Below are 21,967 nucleotides of genomic sequence, written 5' to 3'. Positions count from 1 at the left end.
CAGGTACATCGCAGTGTAAGCTTCACAGTGAACATTACTCTCATCAACGTAGTCGCAGTAATATAAAATGAAATTAAGTAGCCTATATAAAATTGCAATAATTCTTTGTTTGCTCCAAATTTATTTATTTATAAATTACTTATGTTTATTGAAATTAAACCGTTTTCAGTCTACAATAGCATAAATAAACATACGATAATTTGCAAACTACATGCTAGCAACGCATAACAACATGATACAAATAGCTAGGAACATGCTAAAACATACAAACACTTATTCAACTACATACAAAACTATACTTCCGATGGCTAGCAACATGCCATAAAAAACTAGCATGCACCTGATGACCACTGAGGACCACTTCTGGACTTCACAGATGGGCTCTTATGTTGTAGTGGTGTCTGCTGTGGTTAATTGAGTCCATTTTCAGAACTGACAGACAGACAGAGAGACAGAGAGACGGATAGATAACAGCATGCCTATTGTGCTACATTATATTATAATTATATAATGAGTCTTCTTGCATGTATCACAGCAGTTCCAAAGTGAAATGACAACTGAGTGGTGAAAAAGTGTGTTAGAAGATGCAACCACATCATTTTGTCATCTAAATCTAATTTGGTTTGTTTAATCAGTGTAAAAGGTTATGTAATGAGGCCTGAATGGTCGAAATTTTGAATGGTCTGTCTCACCTTTTCTGATTTTGTTTGACAATAAAATTTTCTAACCTAAATCTATTAATTTTGTGTTGTGTGTGTTTGTTCACTAATCAATGTTGTTTATGTGATTGTGTTGTAGAACAGCTGCAGTGTCTCTCAGCTGTATCAGTGCAGTCACTGTGACTCTGACTGACGGAGGTTTTTGTACGACTCTTTATCACTGTGTTTACACCCAGTTATTATTCATGTAGTTTAAAGATAGACAGTAATAATCTCCTGTATCTTCAGACTGGACTCCACTGATGCTCAGAGTGAAATCAGTTCCATGATCAGCTCCATTTCCACTGAATCTTGATGGAGTTCCAGTATGAAGGGTTTTAATGTAGTACACTAAAAGTTTAGGAGTTTCTCCAGGTTTCTGTAGGTACCAGGAGAAACAGTTCTTACACCAACCGTCTGACTGACGTCCAATAGCACTGCTGGTTTTACAGGTCAGAGTGACTGTTTGTCCGTTCTGAACATGTGTCACTGTTGGAGTCTGAATTACAGTCACCTGTCCTGAAGAGTCTGAAGAACAATTAAAACACATGAAATTTCTGAACTGAAAAAAAAAAGATGCTTTTTACAGAAAACCTCAAAGAAGATAATTAAAGAGAACGATGCCTTACCTTGAAAATGCATTCCTAAGATCAAGAGAAAGATGAATGTCATTGTAGTTGCTGTGTCTGTTATTATGATAAACAGTGTCAGTCATGAAGTGTTAAACTCACAGCTCTATAAACACTCTCAGAGCACTGAAGCATGTGCTGACCATGCAAAGTGATTCTCACTATTTAAATCATTTAGCTGAAGTCTAGTTCCCTCTCAAAGACTTTTAAAACACCATTTCTAACGCCACAGTGTTCCATCTTCAGTCTTTACAGAGACTACAGGTGACTGAATGTGTCATTTTATTACTAAATTAAACTGAGAGACTTAATCACTGAGGGTGATGTTAATATGAATTTATAATTTAATGATTACAAAAAAATAAAATAAATAAAATAGGAGGGAGATGTTTAAATTGTGATTTCATGAAGTCAGTGAAGCTTCTTGACCAAACACTAAACAATGATAAAAACAGGCTTTAGGCAGGCTATATTCTTCAATGTGTTTAAGGTCTTTCTGTCACTCTTTGTCATTTATATTCCAATTTAGATTTCACAATTTTAAACATTTCTGAAACTTCAGCTGTCTTAATATTATGCTTTGCTGTATCAAGGAATATGTACTGTACTCCATCCTTTATTTTTGTCTGTATGAACGTTATCTAAAGAGATATGTTGAAAATATCTGATCATCAGCTATATTTGCCAAATGCTCATGTCTGCTGAAGTATGCTGCTGATGTATATATTATCTTTGACAACATTTACTCACAACTTGCATCTAAATATTAAATCACAAACAAAATCATGGCTGAGCAGACAAAGAGGGGTGTAATTCAAACTTAGGTCCCACTTTATATTAAGTGGCCTTCTGCACTTATTTAAATAAATCATTTGACACAATGCACTTATTGTGACATAGATGTTTTTACTTTGTTCTTAAGACTGAGAGTCTACAAAAATTATTTTATTTTTAAAATTGCATCGTGCAAAAAGGTGCAAAGTGCATGTGGGTTAAAAACAGAATAGACACCAGCAAACATTTCAACAACAACCCTTTCTTGGACAATATTATTTTGTTTAAGCGATACATTAATGAATGCTTTGTCATTTATAAAGGTTCTGCAAGTGATTTTGAAACATTTGTTTTGTACATGACTTGTCTTAGGCCCTCCATTAAATGTACATATCATGTGGGGTTCACTGATGTCAATTTCCTGGACACTTCTATATCAATTGTGGATAATAAAATAGTCTCTTCTCTCTATAGAAAAGATGCAGCCAAGAACAGTCTCCTTCATGCTAACAGTGCTCATCCAATGCCTTTAAAACGAGGTTTACCTTACAGCCAATTTTTGAGACTTCACCGCATTTGCTCTGGGAGAGAAGACTTTGAGTCTAGAGCCCAGAGCTTGTACATGGACTTTAAATCATGAGGCTATCCCAACCAGTGGCTTGATACTGCACTTGAGAAGGTTTCCATCTTACAAAAACAGGAGGAGAGAAATTTGACTATGAAAAAAGGAAAGTAAGAATTTGTCATGCATTTTTAAATCCACATTTAGTTCACTGAGTAATAATATCAAAACCATTATCAAGAATCATTGGCACATTATTCAAAGTGATCCCCAGTTATTACATTTATTTAGTGATTTTTTTTTTTTTTGTCTCTTCCAGGAGCTCTAATTTGAGGGAAAAGCTTGTCCTTGCTGACACCCATATCTCCTCTCCAACTACTCTTGTCGATGCCCAGGGTAATTTTCCATGTCACAATTGCTCTTCTTGTACTAAGCATGTCAGAAGTAAATCATTTACACATCCTCATACTTAGACAACTGATTACCTGTAAGAGTACATATGTTGTTTACATTATCATTTGTCCACAACTATATGTTGGCAAATCTACATGTGCGTTACGCACAAGAATGATTGAACACACAAGTGCCATTAGGAGACAGGATGATACATCTTCAGTTTTTCGTCATTTTAAGTCTGCTAACCTGTCTCTGTCTGACATGAAGTTCCTGGGCATCGAGAGGATTCTACCTCACAGGAGAGGTGGAGATAGAGATATACAATTATTGCAAAGGGAGGCTTTTTGGATCTTTGAACTTAAATCTTCATTTCCTGAGGGTATGAATGAAGAACTTGAATTTTCTTGTTTTTTGCAAAACATATTCTTTCTTTGTGAGTGTCTGTAATACTGTATTATCATTGGAAGTTGTTCATTTGAAATCTGTATATATACTTGTTTGTAATTCTACTTGAGACAATTGAGATTTTGAGATAAATGAATTCAGCTGATTGTCCTTAATTGCTGCCTTGCTTAAAAAGGGTGAATGTTGTTTGCTAAAAGAGCACTGAAGATAGCAATGTGCTTATGTGCTTATCAATACTTAATGAAGAGACATGAGAGATATATCTATAGAAAGCTTGACATGTCTACTTTTAAATGAAAGAAGTGCTGCTGAAAAGAAATATTCTGTGATAAAGTAATCCATATGAAAACAATGCGATGTCCATTTTTCACGTCTCCCTTCATTATCTTCTAATGTGACCAAGCCCCTGCGCGGAATACTCTATTCAGATTCTAATGTTTCAAACTGAAGCACACGGCTTGAATACGCCCACACAGACAGTTCTTGAAGTTCTTTTATTTTACTCTTTGCTTCGCGATGAGAGGAATAAGACATAATTCACCCCAAAAAGATGTGCTGGGGATTACCTCAGGATTTGAGTTTTGGATTTCCACAGAAAAAAAGAATGAAGCGCTTTATTCAGCAAAGATCATAAATATGAGTAAGTCTATTTTTATTTATTTATATAATTTTTTACTACTTTTCACATAACATGTAAACATTTTACTAGTTAAACTATTCCTGACTAAATGTACAATCAACTGAAACATTATGAAGTTTCAATAAAGCTTGATGTAAATAATATAAGTGTAACAAATAAATGTAAATGTAACAAATATAACAAACAATGCTGTTCTTTCAATTAATAAAAAATAAAAACCTGAAAAAATATTCTCAGCTCTATTCCACATTATTAATAATAGTAATAATAATAATAATAATAATAACAACAACAATATATATATATTTTTTGTCTTGTAGAAAATCAGTGTGTGACTGGAGCAATGATGCAAAAAATTCAGCTTTGAAACTTTGATTGTTCCTTATAAACTGTTTAATGCACATTAATAATTTTTGCACAAACACTTGAATATGAGCGTCGTGGTTTTCACCCACCTCCAAGAGCGCTCCATCATGAGTATAAAATTCATGCCAACAGCCATATAACTGCATATTCAGCAAGTATTCATGTTAAACATATTTAGCTTGATCAGAAGGTTGCAATGACTGCAAGAGTCGAGCGGGATGTTAAGAGTTAGTCTGTTTCTTTTACTGAAAAGTTTCGTGTTAAAGCATGATTTAAACAGATTCACACTCAATCGCTTTTGCAATAATGCGTTCAAACAAATGTAATCTTACAGTGCTACTACATTATCAGCATGCTATCTGATTTTGAAATCTTGAAGAAGTTAATTGATCTGTTTAGACAAAATAACTGGCAAAGATGTTATTTTCCTCACAAACAAAATTTTCACAGCAGAAAGCAGCAATTAAAGATGTAATGCTTACAATGTTATTGTCATGATTCTGCCCTCGTGTCCTTGATTTTTCCTAGTCTTGAGACAGGATCATGGCAGACCCGTGTTTTGTGTACAAGCACATGGCCTTGTCTTTGGGCCATGTGCTTGTGTTGTCTCGTTCCCTTGCCCCGCCCCACTTGTTATCCTAGTCGTGTCGTGATTGTCCTATCTGTGTCACCTGTCGTGTCTTAATTGTTCCCCCTATTTAGATCTCCTAGTGTGCTCTGTCTTGCGTCGGTTCATTGAGATTTGTACCCTAAGATTTGTGACTGTGATTTGTGATTGTTTCCTCGTCTGAGATTGTTTCCTCGTCTGAGATTGTTTCCTCGTCTGAGATTGTTTCCTCGTCTGAGATTGTTTCCTCGTCTGAGATTGTTTCCTCGTCTGAGATTGTTTCCTCGTCTGAGATTGTTTCCTCGTCTGAGATTGTTTCCTCGTCTGAGATTGTTTCCTCGTCTGAGATTGTTCCACAATTGTGATTGTCATCCCTGAAGAAGTTTTTGTAATACCGTGAGTGTTTGTTTATAGTTAGTGTTAAGTGTCTTTATCTTGTCTGCCCTGTCTTGTTTTGTTATTTAGTCTTTTCCCTAGCTATTGTTTTCCCCCTCGTGGGTTTTGTTTTCCCCTTTTGTAAATAAACCCTTTTGTGTTGAGAATCCTGTCTGCACTTGAGTTCCTCCCTTACCAAACCCTGACAGAATGAACCGACCAAAAGGGAACTCAGCAGACAGGAGGCAATGCTGGATGTCATCAGCCAGCAAGCTGGATGGTTTTGAGGGCTCTCGCCTAGTGGTGTTCCGGGGGACCAGGGGAGGTCGCTCCGGAGCAAGCGGTCGAGAGGAGGAGCCACAGAGGTCCCCTCCACCTACCCACCTGCCAACGATTCCAGAGGGTCGTGTCCTGGCCGTGGCAACCCTGGGGGCCTAGAAGGAAGAGGAGGAAGAAGGGGTCTCCCGGTCCTGCGACTCTGTCGCCTCCAGCAGCGGTGAGCGCTGGCGTGCCCGTGCCAGCAGCGGTGAGCGCTGGCGTGCCCGTGCCAGCAGCGGTGAGCGCTGGCGTGCCCGAGCCAGCAGCGGTGAGCGTGCCCGAGCCAGCAGCGGTGAGCGTGCCCGAGCCAGCAGCGGTGAGCGTGCCCGAGCCAGCAGCGGTGAGCGCTGGCGTGCCCGAGCCGGCAAAGAAGAGAGCTGTATGCAAGTCTGCAGTCGTGAGAGCGGAGGAGAGTGCCGCGGCCGACTCTGCAGCAAAGACTCTAGTACAGTCTGTCTCATCTCGTAAGGAGATGCCAATTATCCTAGCTGCTAAAGCCTTTTCAGATTATTTGTCTAGTCTTGTCCGGATCCTAGAAGTCCCCGTCAGTCCTGTCTTGTCCCCAGACCCTGTCCCCAGAAGTCCCGAGTGTCCAGCCGTTGTCCCCCCGTGCCCAGTAGATGTTGTCCCCCCGTGTCCTGTTGTCCCCCCGTGCCCAGCTGATGTTGTCTTGTGTCCTGTTGTCCCCCCGCGTCCCGTTGATATAGTCGTCCCTCGTCCAGCTGTTGTCGTCCCTCGTCCTGTGACCCCTCCTGTCATGTCCTCTGTCAGTTGTCCCAAGACCCCTTCCCACCCCTCACCACCCAGACCTGCCCGGACCCCTTGTCGTCAGCCTTCGGCCCGCCCTCCTAAAACTCCTGCCCCACCCACCCACCCTGGTCTGTCCCCCATGAACTTTGTGGTCCCGCCCCCTCGCCTTCCCTGTTTGTTTTTTTTGATTTGTCACCCTAACCCTGCCGTTGTGCACTCATGTTTGCCGTTGTTATTATTTGTCATGTCTTGTTGGTTTGTGTCTGTGTCCCAGTCTGTCATGTCCCGTGTTTGATGTTCCCTTGAGGAGCGTCTGGAAGGCGCTCCTTAAGGGAGGAGTTCTGTCATGATTCTGCCCTCGTGTCCTTGATTTTTCCTAGTCTTGAGGCAGGATCATGACAGACCCGTGTTTTGTGTACAAGCACATGGCCTTGTCTTTGGGCCATGTGCTTGTGTTGTCTCGTTCCCTTGCCCCGCCCCCCTTGTTATCCTAGTCGTGTCGTGATTGTCCTATCTGTGTCACCTGTCGTGTCTTAATTGTTCCCCCTATTTAGATCTCCTAGTGTGCTCTGTCTTGCGTCGGTTCATTGTGATTGTTCCTCACTTGTGATTATACCCTGGTAACCCCTTTGAGATATTGTGTCCTGTAAAACCGTGAGTGTTTACTTGTAGTTAGTGTTCTCTAGTTTTGAGTCTTTGTTTATCTTGTCTAATCAGTCCTGTTTAGTTATTTTTGTATCTGCCCTAGTCCTTGTTTTCCCCCTCGTGGGTTTTGTTTTCCCCTTTTTGTATTAATAAATCCTGTGTGTAACCCGATCCCTGTCTGCACTTGAGTTCCTCCCTTGCAAACCCTGACAGTTATTAGTTTGGCATGTGATATAGGGAAAAACTTAAGCCACTTTGAAACCTGTTATTTTTTTAAATTATTATTATTATTTTATATGCTATGTTATGAACATAACATTTCAAACATACTGAAATACTTTATTCACGGAGTGAAGGCGGAGCGTGTTTCTGGTATCAGTGCGCGCGGAGGGGAAGTTGTTGCTGCTCACAGACTCTGCTGCGAGTGAGAGAGATGTTTCACCCGACGAAATGAAGACGACCGAGGGAACACAAGCACAGCACATCCGCCAAAAATCAACCTGCAGCAATGCTCGTTCATCGACTCGCCAAGCTTTACTTTTGTTGGTTGCATGACAGTAAATAATTTGATAATATGACCGTCAATACAGATATTTAATAAAAACATTAAAACAAACAGGGCTGTAACATAACCCATTAATAAATGCACGCCAGGTCTACACCGGACACGAGTGGAGCGATCCAACAAAAGACGACAAAACACAGTGATGGATACACTGGACACGATCCCCATCAGTGAACTGATGCTCATTCTGTTTATGATGAAATGTTCTGACACTGTGTTCAGATGATTTGACACTATAGTGTGATGTCATCAAGTTTAGACACACTTTTCGCTGTGGGGCACAGATGACGACTTTTGCGTCCGGTGTAGACACACAGAAAGTTTCTGCTCTATTTACAAACAAGTTCAAAAAAAAAATATTATAAAATTAAAATAAATAAAAAATCTAAACCAGTGGCATAACGAGATGGAAATATAAACTAGAAAATATATTAACAGGTCCTCCGTCCATGACACTGACACAGTGGTTAGATGCATGATGGGCTAGTTTTAAAAAAATAAAAAAAAATAAAAAAATAAAGGTCTTTCCAGCATTTAGGTATAACAGTACTGTTTTTTTTTTATTATTTTGTTGCAGTTATAAATTTGACTGCTAAATGAATGATAAAGAACTACTGTATATTAAAACTTGTTTTGTAAAATGTCTTCGTCATTTTAATATTGATTTATTTAAAAGCAAGTAAAGAAGGTTCCCTTTAAAATCACTTAAGTTGTCAATTACTAAAGCTTTTTTTTACATCGTGTGAATGTTGTTGATTATAATGAGAGAACTTGAGTTTAATCGTGAGGATGTTGTATTAATTCTTTAGAGATTCAAAGATTTAATTGTGCCTGTTTAATTTTATTTGTTTATTGTTTTAGGCAAATTAGGCCTAAATAATGGGAACGAAATTATACAGTATTTCACAATTAAACATGCAACAATTTCTTAATCAGTTTACAGACAAATAAGTTAAGTCAAAATAATTTGCCAATAAGTTATGTCAAAATAAAGGACAGGTAACGAATAACATAAATGCATGTTGTTTTATTAAAGGAAAAAATATATTTATATTTTAAATTTAAATTAAAATATAGGCATGATATATTAAAATATTGACATTTTGCATATTAATCCATGTAGCCTACCCCCCTAAAATAGGCTCCCACTTTTTATGCTCCGATGCAAAGTAATCCACAATTTCTTTTGAATAATATAACGCGTAATTAATATAATATAAATAATTCTGCACACCTTTTAAATGTGTCAAATCTAAAATATGGTTTAATACCATGTAGCTTAGAAAATATAAGCACAGACTCAGGCACAGGCTTGACATTTATCCTGCTTGAATATGTTCTAAGAAATGCACATAACTTCATAAATACCAAACTTGTGAATATTAAATATTAAATATATTAAATATTTAAACTATAGTGTTTTTTTTTATTTTCCGTGACTGAAGCAGTAAAATGTAACACATCAGCAAGGCAAAACTGACGTCTATTTGCGAAAATGTGCTTTGATGGCTTGTTTGATAACTTGTGGTTAAAGCGCCACTCAGCGGTCAAAAGCTGCAAATGCACTTTACAAACGCTGCGGCGGCGGTACCCGCGGCGGTAAAAGAGGCGTTTTCGATGTCTACTTAGTGTAAAGCAATTACATGTCATTTGTTTTGCTGTATAATATTGTAATTGATTTTACAGAAATTAGAATGATTAGAAGTATTTTATTGCCAACTTCTTTGCTAGTAAAATCCTGACAATCCCACATTTATAAAATGTATAATTTATAATTATTATTATTTACTGTTGATGTTCATTTAACTGTAGAAATGTAAGCAAATGTTCAACTAAGTTTTAACAACTTTGAAGTATGCAGTTCTTATAAAACTCCAAGTAATCACCAATCAATTGTATATATCAATTGCTAACATCCCTTTGTTCAATCTGTAGTCACATTTTGCAAAACACTATACACAATTAGCACAACATCAGTCTGTTGTGATCATACCTTTAAAACAACTCATGTTGTTTTACAGCAATATTCATTAAATTATCTTGTTTCTAAAATGCTTATATTTTAACATAAGCTTACCCCATACAAAAATCATAGATCTTTATTACCTTTATATATATATATTTTTTTTTTCTTTTTTACAAATGCTTAACTGACCAATCACCATTATCAAAAAAAAAAAAATTCTCATATAAATTGTATAATGATTGGTTTTTAAAATGATATGCAAAAAAAAATAAAAAAATAAAATTAACAGGACTTAAAAAGAAGCAAGCTGTAAACCAAGAGCTTACGTGATAGAAAGTTAAAGCCATCTCAAGCCGAAGGGCAAACTCATCTAATCTGCATTCATTATTATTCACACTAGATCTGTCTCTGTCAGAAGAAGATGCATCAACGATAACGGAGGCTATATCTTCAACATAAAGCATTTCTGTAGACTCTGTTGATATTCTCCTTGATTCCTTAAAATCAAAAGTTAAGAATGCTATTGATGATATTGCTCCGATAATAGTCAGTAAGAAAACAAACAGACAGAAATCAGTTTGGAGAAGATCAACAACAGTTCAGACTTTGAAGAAACAATGCAGAAAAGCAGAGCGGATGTGGAGGAAGACAAAACTTGAAATTCACTATAGCATCTATAAAGACATCCTTCATGATTTTAATTTGAAACTAGCCACAGCTAGACAGAACTTCTTCTCAAACCTTATAAACAGTAACTTAAATAACACTCATACTCTTTTTGCCACTGTTGAGAGACTGACAAACCCCCCAAGTCAGATTCCCAGTGAAATGTTCTCAGACTCCATATGCAATGAGTTTGCTTCCTTCTTTTCTGAGAAGATCGTCAATATCAGGAAGGCGATTAGCATACCCTTAAAGTAATGCAGAGGTCAGACAGATTCAGCCAAAATATCAAAGTTAACAAGATACTATGTCTATTTTTGAAGCAATTGATAGCAAAAAAAATAAAATAAAAAAAAGACATAGTGCAGCAACTAAAATCGTCAACCTGCTGTCTTGGAACACTTCCCACATCTTTTTTCAAAAGTGTGCTTAACTGTTTAGAAGCAGATCTTTTAGAAGTGGTGAATGCCTCACTTCTTTCTGGGACATTTCCAAACTCCTTAAAAACTGCAGTTGTTAAGCCCCTCCTGAAAAAGAGCAATCTTGATAACACAATTTTGAGCAATTATAGACCAATATCTAATCTTCGTTTTATAGGTAAAATTATAGAAAAGGTCGTTTTTAATCAGCTGAATAAATACTTAAACTCAAATGGATACCTGGAAAATTTTAAATCTGGTTTTTGACTGAATCAGAGCACAGAGACAGCACTCATTAAGATAATAAATGATATTCGCTTAAATTGCGACTCTGGCAAAATATCGGTGCTGATCTTGCGAGATCTCAATGCTGCGTTTGACACTGTCGATCATAACATACTACTAGAGAGACTGGAAAACTGGGTCGGGCTTTCTGGGATGGTACTCAAATGGTTCAGGTCATAGTAGCATTAGCATTATCTCCAAATGACTACAGCCCCATTGACTCCCTCTGCCAATGCATTGATGAAATTAATAGTTGGATGTGCCAGAATTGTCTTCAGATAAACAAGAAAAACACTGAAGTCATTGCATTTGGAAACAAAGATTACGTTTTCAAGGTGAATGCATACCTTGACTCTAGATCTAAATCTTTTTTTTTTTTTTATAATTTTCAAAGTTTTAAAATTGCTTGTTTTATTTTTGATATTCATGATTATTTTACTTTCTTTTAAGTAAAGCACTTTGAATTAACATTGTGTACGAAATTTGCTATATAAATAAACTTGCCTCGCCTTGCCAAATGATAAAAGCATTGATACAAAACTCTTAATTATATAAATATACGTAAATATTTTTAGCTAAAAATATGTAATGATTTCTATGTTTTAAATGTTGAAATATGTGTAAATTGTATGTTTTAGCATCAATAAAACCAAAAATGAACTTTTTGCGCTTGTAAATGCTATGTATTTATAGGTATGTATAAACAATGAGACAAATATATATATATATATATATATATATATATATATATATATATATATATATATATATATATATATATATATATATATATATATATATTTGATACACTGTCATTTATTGTGTTGTTTGTGATCCTCTCATCAGCAGCTGCAGTGTCTCTTAGCTGTATCGGTGCAGTCACTGTGACTCTGACTGACGCAGGTTTTTGTATGACTCTTTATCACTGTGCGAACAGCCTAGTACCCATGTAGTGGTAACTCTGACAGTAATAATCTCCTGTATCTTCAGGCTGGACTCCTATGATGGTCAGAGTTAAAACAATGGAAGTTCCACTGCCAATGAATCTAGATGGAGTTCCTGACTGGAGGCTGTTTATGCCATCTATGATGAGTTTAGGCTTTTCTCCAGGTTTCTGCTGATACCAGGATAAGTAATTGCTGTATATTCCTACATCTATACGACACTCTATTATCACTGTTTGACCTAGCTGGACAGTTATAACTTCAGGTTGAGTCAGAGTGACTCCTCTGGATTCTGAAGAAGAGAAAATAAAATCAGTTAGTGTTTAAAACTACATCACATTTTATATATATATATATATATATATATATATATATATATATATATATATATATATATATATATATATATATATATATATATATTTACAAAACAGCAAAATTAGTTTCAAATTGTTTATTTCTTACCTTGAATAAAAGCTGCAGTGATCCAGATGAGGATGATGATGTTGTTCATTGTTGTTGTTGTGTCTTGTGTGATGATGAAGATTGTGTTCTGTTCTGCTCTCAGTCATGAAGTGTTAAACTCACAGCTTTAAAAACACTCTCAGAGCACTGAAGCATGAGCTGACGATGCAAAGAAGTGGGCAGGATTTAGGTAGATAAAAAAATTAAAATAATAATTGTTAGCCTTAATATACTGTAAGTCACTTTGGATAAATGTAAATGAATTTATTAGTTATATATAAGCTTGTAAAATTGCTACCACGGGAACACACATGCAATGAGCACATTTAACTAGTGATGGTACAATTGTTACCGCAGCTCAGATGCTCAGACGCAGTTTTCAAAGCACAATTGCATCACACACCGTGCTGATCAACACCATGTGATTGATGACGTTTAATGCTTTGAACGTCATGCAGTATCGAAGGTCAATACAGCTGGTTGAAAAAACTTGTGCTTCATGATACAACCTGGTTCATAAAAAGGTTTGAGGGCTGTCAAAAGGACATTTAATCACGTTTATAACTGGGGTCTTAGAGACACAACCCAAGGGTAAAATATTTTCACTTTACAGTTCAGTAACAGTGGGGTTGAGACAGTGCACAACACTATTCATTAAACACTTATTTAATGTATAGAAATGAAAGTTTACAATATCAACAGATTATTCACAAGCAGTGTTTTCAGAGACCCCAGTTACACTGTTTTAATCAGAACCCTAACTATACAGTGTATTTAGTAAAACAAGTAAAATAAAATTCAGTACATTTTTATTAAACTAGGTAAAATCAAATTCTATTACAAATGGTCAATTAATCTCTATCAAAAGTCCGTTCCCTGGCGGACTTACCTGACGATTGTAATCATCGTTCAGAGAGTAAACCAGAATGTCTCTAGCAGGAACCCAACTTCTCTCCTCCGGACCGTAACCCTCCCAGTCCACCAGGTACTGAAATCCGTGTCCCCTCCTTCTCGAGTCCAGAATACGACTAACCAAATAAGTAGGTTCCCCATCCATGAGACGCACCGGGGGAGGAACTGGGACAGGTGGATTAATAGGTGCCCAAAACACGGGTTTGATCTTTGAAACATGGAAGTCCGGGTGAATTCTCCTGTACATAGGAGGAAGTTTGAGGCGGACTGCCACCGGGCTAATGATATTGGTGACAGGAAACGGGCCAATAAATTTGGGAGCAAGCTTATTAGAGATGGAGTGGAGAGGAATGTTCTTAGCAGAAAGCCACACTTTTTGACCAATGATGTATACGGGAGGCTTTGACCGGTGGCGATAGGCCTTGGCCTCGGCGCGCCCCCCCACTTGGAGAAGAGTCTCACGTGCTGTAGTCCAAGTGTGGTGACACCTCTGGACGAAGGCGTGAGCGGAGGGGACCGCGACTTCGGATTCCGTACTGGCAAAAACTGGTGGCTGGTAACCTAAACTACACTCAAACGGAGTAAGGCCCGTAGCTGACACTGGTAACGAGTTGTGTGCATACTCCACCATAGAAAGTTGTTGGCTCCAAGAGGAAGGATTCTTGCAAACCAAACATCGAAATACTCTCTCCAGATCTTGGTTGCCCCTCTCTGCTTGACCATTGCTTTGGGGATGAAACCCCGAAGAGAGACTAACCGTTGCCCCCAATGATCTATGTGATCTATGACAGCAACCGCTGTCTCCTTGGCTGAAGGTAATTTGGGCAAGGCGATAAAATGAGCCTCCTTCGAGAACCTGTCCACGACCGTCAAAACGACAGTCTTGCCCTGGGAGGGCAGGAGGGCGGTAACAAAATCTAGCGCGATATGGGACCAGGGTCTCGAAGGGACTGACATCGGTTGTAGTAACCCATCAGGGGGTCGGTTGGACGTCTTACCAGTGGCACAAACAGAGCAAGCCAAAACAAAACTACGGATAAAACGAGCCATTAACGGCCACCAGAATCGTTGCTTAACCAAAAAACTGGTACGATTAACTCCTGGATGACAAGCTATACTGGAGCAATGACCCCACTGAATGACTTCAGACCGATACTTCTCAGGCACAAATAACCTGTTCGGTGGGCAATTGGGCGGAGGCGTCACCCCTTCTATGGCATTCATGACCTTCGATTTGACCTCCCATCTGAGAGTGGAGACCATTCATGTCTCGGGTAAAATACACTGGACGGGCGTTCGGAATGGTCAAAAACACGAGATAAAGAATCGTGTTTGATGTTTTTGGAACCCGGGCAGTACGAAAGAGAAAAGTCAAAATGACCAAAAAAAAAGTCCCCACCGAGATGCGTCTTTTAGCAGTTCTAATGTATTCTAGGTTCTTCTGATCGGTCCAAACGATAAAAGGTACCCCTGACCCCTTCTAACCAGTGCCGCCATTCCTCCAGTGCTAACTTGACTGCCAACAACTCTCTGTTACCAATGTCATAATTACGTTTGGCAGGTGATAAACCATTCTCTCTCCTCCCGGGAAAGCCGAGCTCTACCCACCTGCATGGGCTCCAGATCGTAAGAGGGACTGACCGTATCCAGGAATTCCGGACGTCTGGTCTCCATGCCACGAACTGGATGGTCTTGTTGGAAACGGCCAATTTTGCTCAGGCGAGCATCCACTCGAAGTGCTAATTCTATAAGTCCATTGAGACTAGGGGGAAGGTCCAGCATATAAATCTCCCTCTGGATCAGCCAAGCCATTCAGGAATCTGTCCCACTGAGCCTCCTCGTTCCATCGGCACTCTGCAGCCAGGCACTCGTGACCTTGGCGGAGATCGGCGAGTAGTCTGGCCGCCTCCCTACCCATCGCCACCCCATCGAAAACCCTCCTCATCTCTTCGGAGAGTGCCTGGAACGAGGCGCAGTATGGGTCTTGATTTTCCCACACCGCTGTTCCCCAGAGAGCCGCCCTGCTGGAAAGTAGCGTCAGCACAAACGCCACCTTGGATCGTTCTTGGTTGAACGTCTGAGGCTGTAATGCAAAGTGCATAGAACAGTGGGTCAGATAAGCTCAGCAAAACTCTGATTCACCTGAATAACCTTCTGGTGTCGGCAGTCTCGTTTCTCGCCGCGGCTGCGGCTCTGGAAGGGGGGGGGTGGAATCGGCGGTGTGGGTGGTTTAGTGGAGACTCGTAGCTGTTATATCTGCTGGGTGAGCTCGGACACCTGCGTCACAAGCGCTTGGACCGCCCTCCCTGTGATTGAGATGTTCTCCTCCTGGGTGTCCATTCTAGCGATGCTTCGAGCCGCAAACTCGTCCCACGTGGAAGCACCTGCTACATCCATGATGGTCAGATCGTTCTGTTACGTAACACAGAGACAGGATGTAATCGCAAGGCGTGTTTATTGACAAACAACAAAAGGTCAGAAAAGCACGATGAATCACAGGGAAAACACAGGTGGGCGGACACAAGGCTGATGGAACGGTGACACAGGGACTTCGGTGGACAACAGATGATGGTGCTCGGTCCCGTGATGATCCCGGTGCATGTATAATCCTCGTGACGGTTCTCGGTGATCCAGTGCTGGGTGAAGATCCAGAAACAACAATGAAACAGGAAGACTCAGGCAGGTACTAGGGACACAGGAACAGGTACGGGAGCACACCCGGGAGAAACAACGATCTGACAACATGTAACACAAGTTACTGAACTAATATAGGAGACAAACAATTGAAACCAGCTGGCGCTGCTGATCATTGCTGATCAGTGACCACGCCCACAGACACACACACAACAGCACGCTAGACGAGAGAGAGAGAGAATTCATGAACCATGACACATATACAGAAATATCCGTTTAGACCTTTTTTAAAGGTGTCTTTGTTACAGTGTAATTATATATGTAAGTACTGTGTAATATTAATTAGCTACATGTGCTAACTATATGGTTACGGGATAGGATTAGGGTTTGACTTAGGGTTACTTGCCTGTAATTATGCATAATGTAACATGTCTCACAAGGACACCTTAAAATAAAGTGTTACCAAATTCCCTCTTCACAGGCATACAGTAGCTCTCACTTATTCATTCTGCAGACAGCAGTGTTTAATAATAGAGAATGAGATAAAGGAGAACAACATTCAGCTGGTCATGTGATCTCATCATGTCTTCCACTATAGAGAAACAGAAGATTCGGCTGCCCCAGTTACTGTAATTCAACAGAGCTGAGACTTAGCAGCATCCAATCACTTCAATAGTTTCAAACAAAGATTAATGACTGTTGTACACTCAATACTATGTGACACTGTATTTTTTACATTTCTGTTTAATTCACAAACATTAAGAAGGTCTGAAAATGACTGTGTGAGTGTGTTTCCTAAATTGCTGCCAATTTCCTTAAAAAAGGTCATATATAAAGATCATCAGGACTCTAAATACACTTTTTGGTCAGTTTCTTTGCAGCCACAGGTTTTACTGTGAATCATGTTGATTGAGCTACATATGAAAAAAAAACAGAAACATCAGCATGAGAAACTCCACAACACCATCCATGATAAAAGAGGTCAAAGGTAAAACTCATCAAAACATTTCTTTATAATATGTAATAACATGTCACAAGAGAATGAATGAAACAAAGTAAATATAAATCATGCCTATTGTTAATGGGAGTGGAAAAACTAATTGTTTTTCCATTAATAACAAACATTTTGAAGGCATTTCATATGAAAGTTTTATTCTGTCCTTTTGAAAAGCTTTTCGTCACCTTGGAATTATAAGATTCTATCTGACATTTGTCAAAACTGAATTATCCACATTCATATTCTGTGACAACATATTTAAGATATGTGATGGAAGTTTTTTTTTTTTTTTTTTTTTTTTTTTACATTTTGGGACTTTTTATTTAGAAAAAGGTTCTATATAAAAAGTCGTAATCTATCTTGGTTCTGTATGGTTCTATCTGTGAGCCAATCAGCACTTCGAAAGCACACAAGAGGACCAATCAGGGTCAACTTTCTTTGTCGTGTAGCTGGACTGCTCTGCAGGAATTTTTTTTTTTTATATTTCAAAGTTGTGAATGACAACTAAGGTAATTTAATGATCTAATGTTTCACTCAAAATGACCAAAGAATTAATATATATATATATATATATATATATATATATATATATATATATATATATATATATATATATATATATATATATATATATATATATATATATAAATCATTGGCCAAAACTGAACTAACTCATATTGCTTTACTGCAGAGCAATTACTGTATGCAAAGAAATATAAGTGTCACGGTCATTTGATGTGGTGAATAGCAATCAAAATGTTTTTGAAGACACTGAAAATGATAGTTTTGAGAATATAGTTGTGATCGTGAATATGAGCCAGATGTTGACTAGTGTGCTCTGATGATGATAGTGATGGTAAAATCATCTGCTCAGACCTAACCCTGCCAAGTTTTAAAAGGTAACAGAATATGCTTTATTTTATTCATTTGTAATTGTTATTAAAATATCAGGAGAGTTTCACATTCCCGATATGTAATGACTGGTGCAACATTCATGTGTTTAAGGGTTAAACAACTTTGCTAAAGCATTGTGTTTTCTTGCAGTTTAAAGTCTGTTACTGTCTTAAATGTTACATTATTAATCCTTAAAGGCCAAATAGTCATACATTGAATTGATGAGGTCTTACAACAATAAATGTTAACAAGTAATCTCAGCCATACTGATCTCTAGAGAGACAGATCCCAAAGTCTTGGTCAAAAACTTAAACTGTTCCTGCAGATGTGTCTAATTATCCACCATATTTCTGCCTAAAATTAACATCTGTACTGGACAAAATATTTAGCATTGCCTTTTGGGCTTACCTTGAACAAGAAAAAAATTGTCCTAAAAATATGATATTTCATAAAAAGCGGTCAGCTTACCTATCTCATACATATCGACACATTGTTACAACACATTTTATGTTTTAAAACAAATTATAAGTAAACTGTTTGTTTTTGTCAACAGCTGAGATGTTTCTACTCTCAGTGTGTTGAAGTGTTTCTCTCTCTGCTGGAGTGTGTGTTCACTCGAGTGGAATAGAGGTTTTTGTACGAGTGTTTCATTAGATTGTATCACTGTGGTGGACTTTCGGTGGAGGAACTAAACTTGTGGTGAAATGTAAGTCTGTCTCACTTATCTATAATAGAGAATGGTCATTATATATAGATGAGTGGTCTGTCTATTTAGTTCTCTATTTAAAAATAATAATAATGTTTTGAAAAAAACAACAACAACAAAATAATAGCGTACAGTATTTTTTTAATAACAATTAACACAATTATATTTATAATAAATATTTGGTTTTTGATGGTCCACTTTAGACATTCTACTAACTACATGTCCACTACCTCTCAGATTAGACTGTTGGGTAGCTTTAGATTTAGTAGAATAAGATGACCCATATTTGCAAAGTTTCTCAAAGTCTTTATGTTGTGGACCCATCAAAATAAAGTGTTAGATAAATAAAAATACATAAATAGAAAAAAAAAGATAAATATTAAGCAGACAGTCTAGTAATACTCTAATGACTCTTAGTTGACATGTAGGTGCAAAGTTACTAACTGTTAGTAGAATGTCTAAAGTGGACTATCAAAATAAAGTGTTAGCAAATATTTACTCTAAAACTTTTGGATTGTTTTGATATGGAGTAGAACTGAATTATTCTGAACATTCTGAACAATTAGTCTGAAGAATATAAAATTAGTCTGAACAATTAGTCTGAGCAATAAAAATCCTGTCTAAACATTTTTTAGACTTTCATATCTCACTATGAGTTTCATCAGTTTATCAGTTTTTTATTTCATTCATGTCTACTCTTTGTTCACATATAGCTAACCTATTTAATGTATGCGTTACACATGGAAAATTTAGATTTGATGTTAAAAAATTTATGTGGCAATTTTCTGTAGATCAATATGATTTTGAACATTTGACATTGCTTACAGGTACATTTAAAAAAATCATTTGATTAAGTTCCTTTCTAATTATAAACAGTAATATATTTTAACTTGTAGTCAGACAATGTGTATTTAAAATGAAATCTGAAAAGTCTAAAAAAGATGAGATGAATATCTCATATACACAAACTGCAATGTTAGGATATAACAAGTACTGGTATTAAAGCAATCTGTGTCTTAGTATGTTTACTTTCATTTAGGAGGTTTGCTTTAATGTGTATATTGTATATATTGGTTTTGTAGCTTGTATAGTGATAAAACATATATCAGCTGTAGTGATGATGAATAACATGAATGTTGAGATTGTGTAATTTTGACTGCACTCCTCACGTCTGCTGCTGAAAGTCCAGTTGAAATGCTGTGAATGCTGCAGGGCAGAAGAGTGCTGGAGCTGCAGTGTGTTTTCTCTGTGTTTGTGAATGTGTTGTGTTTGTCTCCTGCAGCTGGTCCCACAGTGAAGCCCTCAGTGTCTCTGCTGCCGCCCTCTTCTCTGCAGATCTCTGGAGACTCAGCCGCACTGCTCTGCCTGCTCAGCTCTTACTCTCCACAGGGGGCGCTGGTGAGCTGGACACTGGACGGCTCAGAGGTCACCGAGGGGGTTGTGACCAGCGCAGAGAGCGAGCAGGACGGCCGCTACAGCCGCAGTAGTGTCCTGACCCTCAGCAAAGCACGCTGGGAAGCGGGAGAGCAGTACGTCTGCAGAGTAACACATGATGGAGCTCCTCATGAGGCCTCGTTCCACAAGAGTCGCTGTTAGTCGCTCGCAGTGCTGATGTTTCTCCAGTGAGCGCTGCTCTCTCCTGAAGATGAGCGTATCTGAGTGTCCTGTGTCAGGCAGGATTCACATGAGTCTAGTGCTGCAGCTGTAGTCATTTACAACTCAATACTGAAAGAGAGCTCTAGTGTCAAAGCACTGGCTGATCTTTCAATCTGCTGTGTTTGCTGCAACATTCAATAAAGCTTCTCAACAAACTCCAATTGTGTCTGACAACATCATTCAACTAACAGATGAAGATGCATGTAGTGTTTGTCCAGGTGTTTTTCAGGAGCTCGATCAGTAGCAGTAAATCTAGTCAAATAAAGCTCTTGGGGTTTGAACATGGTCTCTGGAGACAGAGCTGCTCTATTCTGAGAGGATCACAATCATTCCACCCTGACAATGCAAATGAGATTTTCAGCTCACACTCCCAAAGTCACTGTTTGATTGGTTACATGATCTGGACCGAAACACACCAGTTTCACTTCTGCTATAGTCCAGCAGCCCAGGTGTAATATGTATTTAAATAGTTTTATATGGCATACCTATATTTAAATTATATGTATGATACTAAATGCATATCAAATATATTATTTTGAAAAAAATAAGCATATTTCAAGACATGTTTAAGATCAGTTTTTAGCTATTTGCATTTTAATTAATATAAAATATTATTCTTATGGGATTCAATAACATTTCAATAGCATTTTAGCTGATTAGAAATGCATTAGCATTGCAATATTAGTTTATTATTAAGTTGCTTTTTTCTGGTATTAAAAATGGTATAAAGGTGCAGAAATAATGAGTACATTAAAAAGTACAGCAGCATATATAATATCTTAATACCAAAAAATACATAATAAATGAAAGATTACTGAAATGCTATGACGGAGTTCTTTTTAACCATTTGTAGAACATTTCAGTTGTGCCATAATATGAGTATTACATTATTGAATATAAGCATAAAAATGCAATATATTTTTTTAATTAAATAATTAATTTAAACTTAAGCTTGCAAATGGCTTAACAAACAAAGAAACAGAGTTCCCTTTGAAGGAAACTTCGAACTGTGTCCTCTAGGGGTTGCTATGGGGAAAACCTCATCGTGACCCGTGTCAGGGACGACCTGGAAAACACATCATTCTCTTCTTCGTCTTCACTGACTGTTCTGTTTGAAGCATGCATCTGAAAGAACTGGTAAGAGTGATCTTTTTCTGTCATATCACTAGCAAAGCATTTAGACAGTGTGTTCATCTGAGCTGGTGTTATTTGACGCGTCATTTGTTGGTTGAAGAGGGAAAACTGCCTGCATTGGGAGTGTTTTTCCTGATCAGCATGAGCCGCACCACACCACAGATCCTTCTTTCTGTGCTACCTAGCAGGCCGCCTCAGCAATAGGCATGTCTGTGGTGGCCATGGTGGTAATGGATCACGTATAAACTGCAAAATGGAACATCTGTGAGTGAACCAGGCAGACATTGGGAAGAAAGAAAAGGCTTGTCCATCTCTGAACCTCACAGAAGGCTAGTGTGGCGACTCACGCTCCCCTCCCACATGTGGGTAAGGGTAAAAGGAATCGTGGGACATGGGAAGGTAGGCAAGACCTAAGGGAAGTGATCCAGACGAGCAGATCAGTATTCTTGTCAGAATCAGAGCGATACTTAATTATCTATTCGTTCCCTTTGGTGGTTTTTACATCTTCCATTATCCTCACCTTTATAATTCCCCTGTAACCACCAGCTCCCCACCTAACCGA

The 21,967-nt window shown here is 38.1% G+C and overlaps 3 gene segments (V, D, J or C); 1 reads left to right on the top strand and 2 right to left on the bottom strand.

The window, feature by feature from the left end:
• Positions 1–864: 864 nt before the first annotated feature.
• LOC128013768 (Ig kappa chain V region K16-167-like) lies at positions 865–1,473 on the bottom strand. The segment is given in 2 exon segments: positions 865–1,226; positions 1,328–1,473. Coding segments are annotated over 2 exon segments (384 nt in total).
• A 10,400-nt stretch (positions 1,474–11,873) lies between these two features.
• On the bottom strand, positions 11,874–12,662 carry LOC128013783 (immunoglobulin kappa variable 1-27-like). The segment is given in 2 exon segments: positions 11,874–12,299; positions 12,473–12,662. Coding segments are annotated over 2 exon segments (363 nt in total).
• A 3,210-nt stretch (positions 12,663–15,872) lies between these two features.
• Positions 15,873–20,432, top strand: LOC128014061 (immunoglobulin lambda constant 7-like). The segment is given in 2 exon segments: positions 15,873–15,894; positions 19,898–20,432. Coding segments are annotated over 2 exon segments (336 nt in total).
• The last annotated feature ends 1,535 nt before the right edge of the window (positions 20,433–21,967 follow it).

This window comes from Carassius gibelio, chromosome B25 (genome assembly GCF_023724105.1).
Source record: "Carassius gibelio isolate Cgi1373 ecotype wild population from Czech Republic chromosome B25, carGib1.2-hapl.c, whole genome shotgun sequence".
NCBI classification, from domain to species: domain Eukaryota; kingdom Metazoa; phylum Chordata; class Actinopteri; order Cypriniformes; family Cyprinidae; genus Carassius; species Carassius gibelio.
This window is presented reverse-complemented; position numbering and strand designations above follow the sequence as displayed.